This window comes from Perca flavescens, chromosome 21 (assembly GCF_004354835.1).
Source record: "Perca flavescens isolate YP-PL-M2 chromosome 21, PFLA_1.0, whole genome shotgun sequence".
Classification (NCBI taxonomy): domain Eukaryota; kingdom Metazoa; phylum Chordata; class Actinopteri; order Perciformes; family Percidae; genus Perca; species Perca flavescens.
Window position 1 is genome coordinate 9564570 of NC_041351.1, and position 12581 is coordinate 9577150.

Genomic DNA, 12581 nt, shown 5'->3' on the forward strand with positions numbered 1-12581 from the left:
AGTAAATAAATCAAAGAAATAATATATAACCGGTTGTTATCTCTTTGTATGTATTTGGTGATGCTTATAAATCGCCTCTAGTGGTCAACCTGCAAACTGCATTGTAACTTATTTTATTTATTTAATGTTTATTTAGATAGGGACAGTGCATATTAATGGATATCAGTACAAGTACACAATCTAAATATGCTAGAGTTAGCACCACAGCTAATTTTCATCTATTGACCCTAGGCAGATACATAAAAGGAAAAACATAAAAACAGTAACAAGCATGCAACACCCTCATAGTTTGAGAGGCAAGACAAACACTAACAACAACAGTCAAGACAAAATACAACACAACATGTGATTGTCACACATAGTGAAATGTGTGAGGCAGTTAAAAGTGAGTGCAGCTTTGGTTTTCTAAAAGCCAGAATTTTAAATGAGCTTTAAAATGGATGGATGTGGGACGGTCCCTTATTGTGGGGGGCAGGCTATTCCAATATTTATTTCCCTTTACTGACAAAACAGTTTGTCCTAATGTGGTGCGCCTAAAATGTATGACACAGTCCCTTTCAGTGTTAAAGTTTTGTTCATCACATTTACCTTGAAGTTAACCTAAAAATGGGTGCACAGCTCTTCAGTGGCACCCAGCGTAGAGTGAGCACCAGCCCTGATTTATGTATTCATGGCTTCCAAATGCATTTGTGGTAACACTTGCTTGATCTTTGCACTTTGCATAACCTACTGACGGTGTGACCACAGCTCTAACTACATGTTTTCAGTCATGCGTTACAGAGTTTAAAGTGTACAGGTGTTTGTTCCAGGAATGAGACTTAGCACCCAATTGATGCTCATTATTTATAATGAAACTATATGTTAGGCTAGTTATAATAGTTAGCATTGTATGCACATTAATTACTAGTATTAATGTTGTTGTTATAGTGTAATAGTTATTTTATTGATGCCCACACAGAGGAGTAAGAGCAAGATAGTTGTTATTTTTGTTTACTTTCAGGCATCTTCCTCTTTGATAGTGCAGGAATGTTTTGGTGTCAGAAAAGTCATGAGTAAAAAGTCAAATTAAGAGGTTCCATTATCCACTAATGTATTTGACAGCTAACGTTTTAATAAATCTTAATGGGCATACTAAGCATTGTATTGTATACAGTGTATTAAACTACCCAACAGAATATAAAGTGGGCTACTTAATAATAACCGCAACCCAATAATTATAAGTACCTAATTATAGCTCACTGCCTAAAATACTGTGTACACATGAAGGTACCAGTAAAAATAATCAAACAATACAATATATGATAATTTAATGCTGACAGAGAGCATTCTGCATAATGAGTACTTTTACTTTTGATACTTTCAGTGCATTTTGCTGATAATACATTTAAGACTTTGAATGCAGGACTTTTGCTTGTAATAGAGTGTACTTCATGTCAGCTGTTTAGCTGGTTGTTGCTCAAGAGCACTTATGGTAAGTCAGTTGCTTCCTGACACGATATGAGGGCCTGAGGGATATTATCTTTAAACATAAGCTGGTATCCCGTAAACCATCTGTCGTGAAGAAAGAAAGTGAATTCTACTTCTAAAGCCTGATGTTAAGGTAAGGCTTTATTCACTGATCCTCAGTGAGAAATCAACATGTTACAGCAGCACAATACATTACAACAGCAAGTATAAGAAGCCTACAATTCTATAGGTACTTGAGCTCTACTGAGTATTTCCATTTTATGTTTTATGTTTCTACTCCACTACAGACTGAGCATTTTACTCCACTAGACTTACTAGACACATGATCATCTTTATAAAATATGATGCTATCCATGTTATGGATTAAACTACCCAAATAAAGCCATTAAAATACGTTAATTTTGCAACGCTGAAACTTTAATAAGATATTTATATTAGGCTAATATATCACGCATAATGCCTAATGTGTATACCTACTTTTACGCCTGATGCAAATGTGCATTTTAATGATAATACCTCTGTATAATTTTGAATGCAGGAATCACACTAGTATTTTTGCATTGTGGTATTGCTGGTTTTACTTAAATAGAGGATCAAAATCAGACCAATATTCTCCCCTTGAATAGTTGTGCGAATGAACACGTGCAAACATAATGAGTCCGTTGGTTCATATAGTATAGGGTCATATAGTCGCCTATAATAATAAAAATAATAATAATAATAATAATAGTGTCTCGTTTCTCAATGTAGGTTATATGGAGTTATCATGTTGCACAATATTTAGACTCCTATCTATATCTGCCACTAAAGTCTGTAACATGCATATAATTATTTAACATATTTTTCTGTATTGTTCCATATGTGGAGCTTTTTAGCAGAAGGGAACCCACCAGTACCAGGAAACAGCCCGGCAAAGGTCACGCTGATTATTTATTGGCAATCTGCCAAGAAAGAGCTCGCACACGTGCGTGTGTTCTTTGCGTGTGTGTGTGTGTGTGTGTGTGTGTGTGTGTGCGTGCGCGAGCGTGCGTGTTTACGGGAAGAACCTCTGAACGGAGGAGGTGGAGCCTTACGAACATCGGCTTAACTCACTGGAAACAACCTCCGGTAACCTTCCTCCACACACAGACACGATCTTTACGGCAGATATCGCCGCCACCACATTCCTCCGCTCAGGAAAGAACCCCACACACGTTTTGGATCCTTTTTTTTGGATTTTAATGCCTGAGTTAATAATTAATTTAGCACTACTCTCGGGTAGTTTGCATATATTTTCCTTTGGCGACGAGTGGCTGCGGTGCGGGGCTGAACATATCCGCAAGGTAAGTTAAAAGACTGAAAAGACATCAAAAGCAGGGTCTTTACGCATCATTCAAGCAGACAAAATGACAGAAAAGAGGGAGGTTATAATGCAGGTGAAAGCACAGCAGTTGTTTTTAGCTGCTTGGACTCCCGTTGCAGTGCAGCCGAGGGGGATGGACGTGGGATTTTTGGGTTGTTGCAATATTGTGAATATAGTGGACCGACTTCCAAAGCAGAGGCTCTGTTAGCGGTTCTCTGTTATGGCGCCTCCTGCTTCCCTCTGTCCCGCACTGTCCGGTGAAGCCGCCTTTAGTTCCCCTTCAGGGGATCAGAGCATACTAGACCAGCCGGGACACCTTTTTTAGTCCCAGTGAAACCGGAGAACGGGGCCTCTGTAGTGCGACCGACCAGGGAATAGGAGTTATTCAGTGAAAGAGGGGGGAGAGAAAAAGGGAGCCGGACTCTTTCACAGTGACCCCGTTTTTGAAATCCCTTGTTGCGGTACGCCCGATCGAAGACAATTGAAAGCAATCAGGATCCAGTTGCTGTCTGGGTGCACGGTGCAGCAGCAGCAGCCGGCTCAGCGCGAGTAAGCGAGGACTCATTCAAACTAAATATAACCTGCCTGCCCAGTCTTGCTTTATGCATTTGTCACAGTCGCCATAACTGCATTTTATGGAGGTAAACCGAGAGCTCCAGCGTGGAAAAGTGGTCCTGTATTTATGCCCATGCTTATGAATGAGGAGACTGTAGCCTGATTGTGTGCATCAGTCTATATATAGATAGATAATCTGTGCTCCCTGTCTCCAGCTGTGTTTAGGTGCTCTCTCCCAGCCCCTCTCTGGATGCATCAGACTCCTCTGCCCCCGGGACCTGGACCCGGTGTGTGACCCCGCCACCCTCACCCCATCCCCCCTCTCTTTCCTTTCCCTCTACCCTAGACTCCCTTCCACCTGTTCACCCCGGCGCTCCTGTTCTGGGCCCCCTGCCTCTCAACCAACGGGCAGAGGCAGGGGGCCATGGCGCCATGGTAGCCTTCAACGGTCACAACCTCCTCGCCATGAGCAGCGTGACCCCTCCGGAGGGCAGGGTTCAGGGGTCGAACTTTACCCCGCATCACTACAAGCCCTTCAGCTCGCATGCACACTACCAGCAGGTCAGTCACATTTGAGTCTTTAGAGAATTTGCTGTGTTTTATTGAAGTCTGAAATAAAATCCCCCTGGCTGATACCACATAGTAATGGCAGGTTTTTCTACCTATTTCAGGTGATGCGTGCATTGCGCAAGCTACAGGAGAGTGGGTTTTACTGGGGGGCTGTGGGGGGCCGGGAGGCCAGCTCCCTGCTGCGCTCTGAACCGCCAGGCACCTTCCTAATCCGCGATTCCTCAGACCACCACCACTTCTTCACCCTCTCTGTCCAGACGACTCGAGGAACCAAAAACCTGCGCATCCACAGCGAGGGAGGCGGCTTCTTCTTACAGCCGGACCCCCAAAACACCCAAGAGCCCCCGCAGTTTGATTGCGTGCTGAAACTCATAACGCACTACATGGGGAAAGGGCCAGATGCTGGAAGGAGCAGAGAAGGGGCATGTGGGGGCAATTCAAGAGAGGCAGAAAAGAAGGGGTGCAGCGTTTATCTGATCCACACCGGCGGAGAGAGGATTCCCTTGGAACTGCACCGGCCCCTCTCAAGTTCTCTCTCATCCCTGCAGCACATGTGCAGGAGGACCCTGAACAATCTGGGGGGGTCAGAGCGAACCGAGCAGCTCCCACACACACTTAGAGACTTCCTGGAGGAGTACGACGCTCCAATATGACTGACAGGAACTGCAGAGGTTCCACGATACGGACCAGGGCCTGGTGGACTGCAGACCAGCTCTCAGCGCATACGTGAATATGTGCCCTATCAGATACTGACCAGAGTTAGCCTTAGATGCCAACGTGAGGTCAGTTTTTAATTGTGACCCAGATCTGCTTCAACACTGACGGACACCGCCTACCTAGAGTCTCCCACTGACCTGGGGTCTGGGATGAGGAGTGTGATTTTAGGTAACCAACGATTACCTCGTCCGTCCTGCCTTGTATAAACTGACCACTAATGTGAGTGACAAATAAAGCCAGGGGTCAAAGGTCAATGTTTCCTATGACTGACGCAGAGCAGAGCCTCGTAGAAGATTAACCCGATTGGTCGATATTAACGACGACAGTGACGATGTGATCAATACGCCACCAGTGATCCCTGTGGTTTTAATGTGCTCAAGAAGAAACCTCTCCCTCTGTCAGCCTGACATTTACAACTCTTTGGATCACCGGACAGAAAGAAAGACAACAAAGAACAGAGGGGGTGAATGAAGGAGGAGTTACAGAGAAAAGGCAAAGTCCAAACGAGGGGCCCAAGACAGAGAACATACAGTATTTGTTTGTCTGAGTGTGTGTGTGTGTTGTGTTTGTGTGTTGTGGTGGCACACACATTTCCATTGCTGCTTCCCGCAAATGTTGCCTCATAGAGAGGCGAGCGAGAGGGGTGGTAATGCACGCTAGCTCCACACACATACACACACACACACACACACACACACACACACACACACACACACACACACACACACACACACACACACAGGTACAGGCCAGCATGTAGGTTTTTGTTAGCGTGGGAAAAAAAAAGCTTTGCAAAGCATCTTCTCCTTCTCCGTTTGTTTCATGGTTCTCCTCCATTACCTTCTCCTGCAACCCTTTGTGTTGCATGTGCGCTTTGACAGTAACAGAAAACAGACTGCTGTTACTGAGACAAAAGCCTTGGCTCAACACCAAACAAAACAGCCAAACTTATTTTTATCCAGACTGGCTGGAAAAATGTCAGCGACACTGTAAAAAGCTCCTTGGTAATGACGACAATGATGATCCAAGAAATTTAGGGGGTGGGGGTGAGAAGGAAAAAGAAGAGCGGGAAATGGGATTAGGAAAGGGAAATTGAAAAGGACAGAGAACTGGGGAGGGGGGGCTAGGGTAGGGGAGAAGGGGGAGGAGACATACTGGTATACAGCTAAACAAAAACATTGATGTGATGGATGTCCCAGGCTTAGAGGAAATGATCAACAGGCTCAACAGGAAGCTGCTCCTGTAAATATAAAGCCAGGTTCGCTAAGAAGATGTGAATAAGGAAGTTTTGGCTGAGTCTTAATTCTGTCTTTTAGAACCTCTAACAGTGATTGTCTTTAACGTGATCATCTCAAGCGTATTTCTTTTTGTGTGTTTGAGCATCTGCGCCCTCCCTCCTGATTTCCTTACATTGCCTTTCATGAAAGAGGAAAACGAACTGGACGGTTTTAATCCCTGCAACTGAAAGGTTTCTCGCCCCCATCTTACCTTCCATTGTTACCTCTGAAGCAGGAGCGGACAGTTGGGTTTGTCTGTTTGAATTTTAAGGGAACGCTTCCTTAAAGCGATTCTTAAAAAAAAAAAAAAAAAAAAAAAGAAAGCCTTTTGTAAAACAAGATTTGATCAGAATTGTTTTTGTCTGTGTTTGACTAGTGCTCATACTTACCTGTGATCCATATTGGAGTGGTAGCCTTTTCACATCATACAATATTGTGATCTCATGTGGCCACTTGAGACAAGAGCGCTAAAATAGTAATAGCCTAGTAGTTTTTGGGTCAAATCTCAGTCTTATTTTCTAACATCAATTTTAGTGTGTGTTGCACCATTTGGACCACACGTGTATGTGAATCATTTTGTCTTTTATAAAGACTCTCGCAAAAGGCTGGCCACTAGTCTGGCATAATACAAGCTGTAATATCTAAAATGACAAGCATTACAACAAAACAAATGAAAAGGAAACCTTGCACATATTTATATTTCTAAAATATTTCAATAATTTATATTAAAGAGCACTATTTTTAGAAAAGTCAATGCATTTGCCCTGTGTGTTCCTTCACTGTTTGTTTCTTTGCCTCCTTCTCTTTTGCCTCTCTTCCTTTACTGAGTCAATATTAACTGGATAGGATATAAACTTACCGTAACGTATTGTTAGGCAGTCTGTATTCCAGCAAAGCCTGGCCTCACTACCACATTATTACCTGTCAAATGGGATTTCCTAGTTAAACAAAGCAGTGTTTATTCTGTCGGCAGGCTTTAAACAGCTGGACCGTCGCTATGAGCTCAAGCATTCATATAGGGATAAAATCATCACTTCTTGTTTTCTCTGCTAGGGCATTGTGGGTAAATTCCATAGGCATCAGAGAACATATAGGAAGGGGTGTGGTCATGATTTTTTCAGACAGTGCCAGTCATGCCCTGCAGATGTACACAACACATAGTAACAAAAGGGTTCCCAGAAGCATGTAGTTATGTTAACACCATGACACACACACACACACACATACACACACATTGACACAGCAGTTACTGTGTAGAGAGCTCACTTGGGCTGGACCTAACTGGAAAGGAATGCAGCTGGGGTTTTATACATCCTGAGGGTCTGAGTGAGGATGGTGTCCTCTAGAGTGTGTGTGTGTGTGTGTGTGTGTGTGTGTGTGTGTGAGAGGTCAAATAGGTGAAAGGGTCCACGTGGTGGAGATTTATGACGGTCTGTGGTTTTAGTGTGCAGCCGATGCAGTGTGTGTGTGTAGATTGCTGTTGGTAAAATTAAGCAGGAGGTGAGTTTCTTCATTTCTATATTACACACACACACACAAACACACACACACACACACACACTCACTCACAGTACCCATTCCCTGCATACCTAGTGTTCTGTCTGGGGCTGGCTTCCAGGAAATGAGGCACTTTAATTGAGTTGAGTTTTTACGGCTTGACTGGTGATAGTGCGTGTATAAACGAGAGAGCGAATGAGGTGTCTTTGTGTGTGTGTGTGTGTGTGTGTGTGTGTGTGTGTGTGTGTGTGTGAGAGAGAGAGAGAGTGATGGGGACTCCACCTGAAGCAGAAAGAGCATTAAGTTCAGCTCACAAATGTGATGTGAAACTGAATTGTTGACTATTTTAAGGTAGATAAGGTTAAAAAAAATACATATACATCACATACACATACATACATTATACCACCCCCCCCTCCCCTCCACACACACACACAAACACACACACACACACACACACACACACACACACTCACACTGTATCCAGAGCCACAGACCGCCACAGGGATTGAGAGGACAATGTTTAACAACTGTTTTTACAGCTTACCTCAGTACAGGTAATAACAATAATTCAAAAGCTCAGTTCCATAGTTCCTTATTTTGCTATGACACTTACAGGAAAAAATGTGTCGCAAGTTGTGTGTGTGCGTGTGTCTGTCTGTGTGTGTGCGTGCATGTGACAGCGTTTGTCTATGGGACGAAGACTGAGTGGGCAATTATAGACAAAAATGAAACAAACAGGAATGAGTGAGCCTTCTTCCCAAAATCCAACCAGAATAATCTAGTTTAACACACACACACACACACACACACACACACACACAGTCCAAATAAGCCAGCTCAGCTCACTATGACTCATATTATGTTCCCCATAGTTGCCTGGTTAGTGGGGCTGGAATATTTTGCCTGTATCCTTCACTTCTCTCGTGAATCTCACACACTCATAGTCTTTCCACCATGATTCATTTTCGGGTAATGACTTTCCGTGTTTCAACAGTTGTCAACAGTGTCCTCGGCCAAGCGCAACACCCCAGCTCTCAAACAACTGAGCTCGGTTTGGAGTCTTTTCTTTTTTTTTTTTCAACAATCAAAACATTCACACTAAAGTTTGGCCACTGCCCCTCATAGCTTCAACATTGTGTTGTAAACCAACTCGAGGAAATGTGAAGTTAAGAAACAAGGAGAATGTTTTTAAAGTGATTGGTAACATGCTTGCAGTCTGATTAAAAACTATAACAGTTTCTTTTTTAATTTAATTTTTTAGTTCATGCCAATGTCAACGATGTCTAGCCGGTGGAAAGAATATTACAGGGTTAGGAGTATACCCTGCAACGAGCAATCCACAGCGATGTTCCAGGAAGGAGCTCCGGTTTGTTGATTATTTCTTCCAGGAAGGCTTTTTGTTGGCTGATCTGTGCTTATAGGAAAGACGTTTGGTTGGCCCATCAGCTCAAGTATTGTCACAGCCGCTTCTGATAAAGCCAGACAAGCTTCCAGGAAACCAGAGATTTACCCTCCAGCATTCCATCATTCCTCTACCATCAGTGCACAGAGAGAAAAAGAGGGAGCAGGAGGGGTAGAACTGGGACACGGATCAATAAAAAACATATGGGAAGCATACAGATGCACTCAAAGACGCCTGCGTGTATTTGTGTGTGAGCCTGTAAAGACACACAGTCTTGACCTGCACTCATTGTGACACATTAAAACCACAATATTGTTCTAAGCTGACTGCAGCATCACCCACCCCACACACACACAAAAACTATTCATTGCTCTATTTAAATACTTTATTTCCTGCAATTGGTGGTATTTCGACACACACACACACACACACACACACACACACACACACACACACACACACACACACTGCAACATTTGAAACTCATTGTGACTAACTTAACTAACCAACTTATGCCAAGGTTGAAAGCTCTAGATAAAGCTTGTAATTACAATTATCTTATTTCCTTCCTTTACTCTTTAATTTCTTCCTTGCTTTTTCCATATCTTTCCTTATTTTATTTGATTGACATTTATTTTGTCAGCTGATCTTAAAGAATGAAAATCCCCCAGACTGGAGATGCAACTCAACTTGACTCTTCAGTCACAATAAGTACTTTTACTTTTGTTACTTGAATACATTTTACTTCTAATAATGGTACGACTACAACAGTTAAATTGAGAATGTAGTATATTTTCATTGTAACACTGCTATATTTGTATTTCTTCCATCACTGTAGGTACCTCATGGGTGTTGCCTGTATCATCCATGACCAAACCCCTTACTCACCACATATGTATGTGGATTTGTTAGTGCTCTTACGTGTGTGTGTGTGTGTGTGTGTGTGTGTGTGTGTGTGTGTGTGTGTGTGTGTGTTGCAGTCTCAAGTTTGTCTTTCTGTTTGCTGGCTGAGGGGACACAGTGACACCTGAGAGTACTAGAGGGTTTGGTCTGAGTCCATGCTGTTACAGTAAGCCATTTGGCATCCGAGCATCTCTGCGCAGCACAGCTGTGAATAGAGAGCGATAACAGCAGCAAAATCCACCTACAAACAATTCAACTGTATCTACTATAACATGCCTTACAACTGCCTTTCACAACCTGTTTTACACTTTCAGGTCATCCCCAGGTCTTTGTTCTTCCAGCCAGTAACAATATAGGCACACCCATCCGTTAGACTTTCCAGGTGTTACGGGAAATCTTTTCAGTGATGATTTAAACTGCAGTTAAATAATCCAGAAAAAGCTAGTAGGTGGACCTTGGCTTGAGTAGGTGGACCTTGGCCATATATATACAAATCTCATCTCAATTAACACACATGTATATATATATATATATATATATATATATATATATATATATATATATATATATATATATATATATATATGTTAACCTACTAGTAACATTACATTACAATAGTGGATAGTAAATATCATGCACTACATATTAAATAAGGAAGGACTTTCAACACAGCACATGATTGTCAGCACCAGAGCTGTATAGTGACGAAGTAGAGCTACTTCACTACTGTACTTAAGTACTAAAAAGCTGTCCTATCTGTACTCTACTGGAGTATTATTTTTTTCTCCTACTTCCACTTTTACTTGAGTACATATTTTCTATACTGTTACTCCGATCCATTTTTTATGTGCTGCACAGACACGTACTCGTTACTGTTGTGAATTCCTCACGCTACGGAGAGTGTGTAGGTTACGTGCATAGTTACGGCTACGCTAGTTACGTAAGAAATCCCCGAGATCGCGTCATGTTGCTTTTCATTACAGTCGCCCGTTCAGAAGTCAGAGACGATGTAAGTTTGTACTCTTTCTATTTAGCTATTGTTGCAGCAGATGAATCTATTCCTGAGTTGTTTTTTAGTCTGTAATGAGTACTGAATGTTAATCGTTTCACCCTGTGATGTGAAGCTGCTAGTTTATCTGTATTTTGCTAGCTTGCTAACTTTCCACTACATCACACATTTTATTTCAGTATTTGTTCATAAGTGATTAATAACCCACTGTTATATCAGATAATAGTAGTTATAACAGCTGTGACATTAATGTACCTTTTGGGGGTTTATTTCAGATACTTCCTTCATATCCAGCAATGTACAGCTTGTGACTGCCTGTAATCAAGGGGGTAAGCTTCGCTTCAGAACGCGAACCTCCGATGGCGCCATTTTGTTGCTACAAAGCGATCACCTCTTGTTAGCATTACACCAAAGCCGGTCTACGGAAAGCCGTTCCACTCCCTATCCAGCCCCATTGTACCGGATTTGGTTGCAGTTTCACCAGAGTTCCACTGGGGGTGATCGCGGTCCAGTGCAAAATGAATGGGACTCTATGGAGCTAGATGGCTAAATGTGTCTCTTTCGCCCGATTGTCGTTGAGAAACCTCAGATTTGATTGTAGTTTTTGCAAGTTCAACATGGGTTATAGGTCGAAAGTTGAATGAACGAGTACTTATGTCCTTTTGATTTCTTACAGGGTGAGTCGTTGTAGCCCATAACACGCTAGCATTCTGCTAATGAATGCTGATTGGTCAGTGAAGGACTGATTACGATCGGAGATCCCGCTTGACGGCATCCGAAGCAGAACCTGAATATCAGAGTGAATATTTTGGTGTGGTCTTTAAAACATTAGCAAACCTCTTTCTAACACGTATATTGACAGGGAGAGCCTAATCTGTCAGCTGTGTTGTCGATGCCTCGAGAGAACAAAGGAAGCGACTCAGAGCTTAACGTAAAGCAGTATCTCTGGCCGTATATGTGTATGACGTCATTGACATTTTAAAAGGCTTTTTAGAACAAAAAAGCCACTTTAAAAAAATCTAACACCCAGCAGTGTGTATTTTCTTAGCCTCCTCTTTCGAATGCAACATTCAATTACTAGACAAAAAATTATATCCTGAGAAAAGTGGGTTTTGAGGGGTATAGCTCCATAGAGTCCCATTCATTCTGCACTGGCCTGTGAGCGCCCCCTATATGGAACTCTCGTGGAACTGCAACCAGTTCAGAAGTCGGAAGTAACAAGGGAACTTCTTCCCTTATTAGAAATTCTTTGATTACACTGACCGCCATTTTTTTTTTATATACCTACACTCTCCGTCTCTGTAAGATTGGAAATGATTGAGATTTCTCTTGTCACAGCTACCAGAAGACTTACAACTTTCAGACACGTTGCTCACGTCACATTTACGTTGTCTCTGTCAGTTGGAGGCTGCGCAGTAAAGCAAGTGATCACCGGAAAAGTGCTTCTAATAGCCTTCACTGGTGTCCGTCCAGAGCAACAGGGTCTATTGGTCCATTGTATATATGTCAATGCCTGTAATAGATGGGTTTCCTGTTTACAAACATTACAGGGTGCGTGCGCATACCAGGGGCAGAAAGCCAGATTGGTGAGCTGGTCCGATAATGCAAACGCATTTTTGTCTCAGTGCACATAATGTCTTAATCACTTCATTTCGACATGGCATTTATATAACACATACTCTATGCTCTTACAAATTAACAATTAAAATTTAATCAATGTTTGTGAGCTGGAGAGCTCTCTTATGAGAAGCTAACTATAGCTCTGTTTGCCATTCATTCCAATGGGGAAACATCGTGGCTAGACTTTCGACATACATTGCATATATTTACACTTTGAAT

At 42.4% G+C, this 12581-nt stretch overlaps 1 protein-coding gene across 1 annotated transcript; it reads left to right on the top strand.

Annotated features, from left to right (window-relative positions):
- The first annotated feature begins 2534 nt into the window (after nucleotides 1–2534).
- socs3b (suppressor of cytokine signaling 3b) lies at nucleotides 2535–6682 on the top strand. The gene is made up of 3 exons (XM_028567411.1): nucleotides 2535–2789; nucleotides 3580–3925; nucleotides 4036–6682. The coding sequence occupies exons 2-3, from the start codon at nucleotides 3797–3799 to the stop codon at nucleotides 4585–4587; spliced, it is 681 nt and encodes a 226-aa protein (XP_028423212.1). The 5' UTR covers nucleotides 2535–2789; nucleotides 3580–3796; the 3' UTR covers nucleotides 4588–6682.
- Nucleotides 6683–12581: the final 5899 nt, after the last annotated feature.

Bases quoted from the DNA above. Each gene is read 5' to 3' on its own strand.
- socs3b (XM_028567411.1), top strand. From the start codon at position 3,797: ATGGTAGCCTTCAACGGTCACAACCTCCTCGCCATGAGCAGCGTGACC. The intron at 3,926-4,035 runs GTCAGTCACATT...TACCTATTTCAG, and splicing joins CGCATGCACACTACCAGCAG to GTGATGCGTGCATTGCGCAA.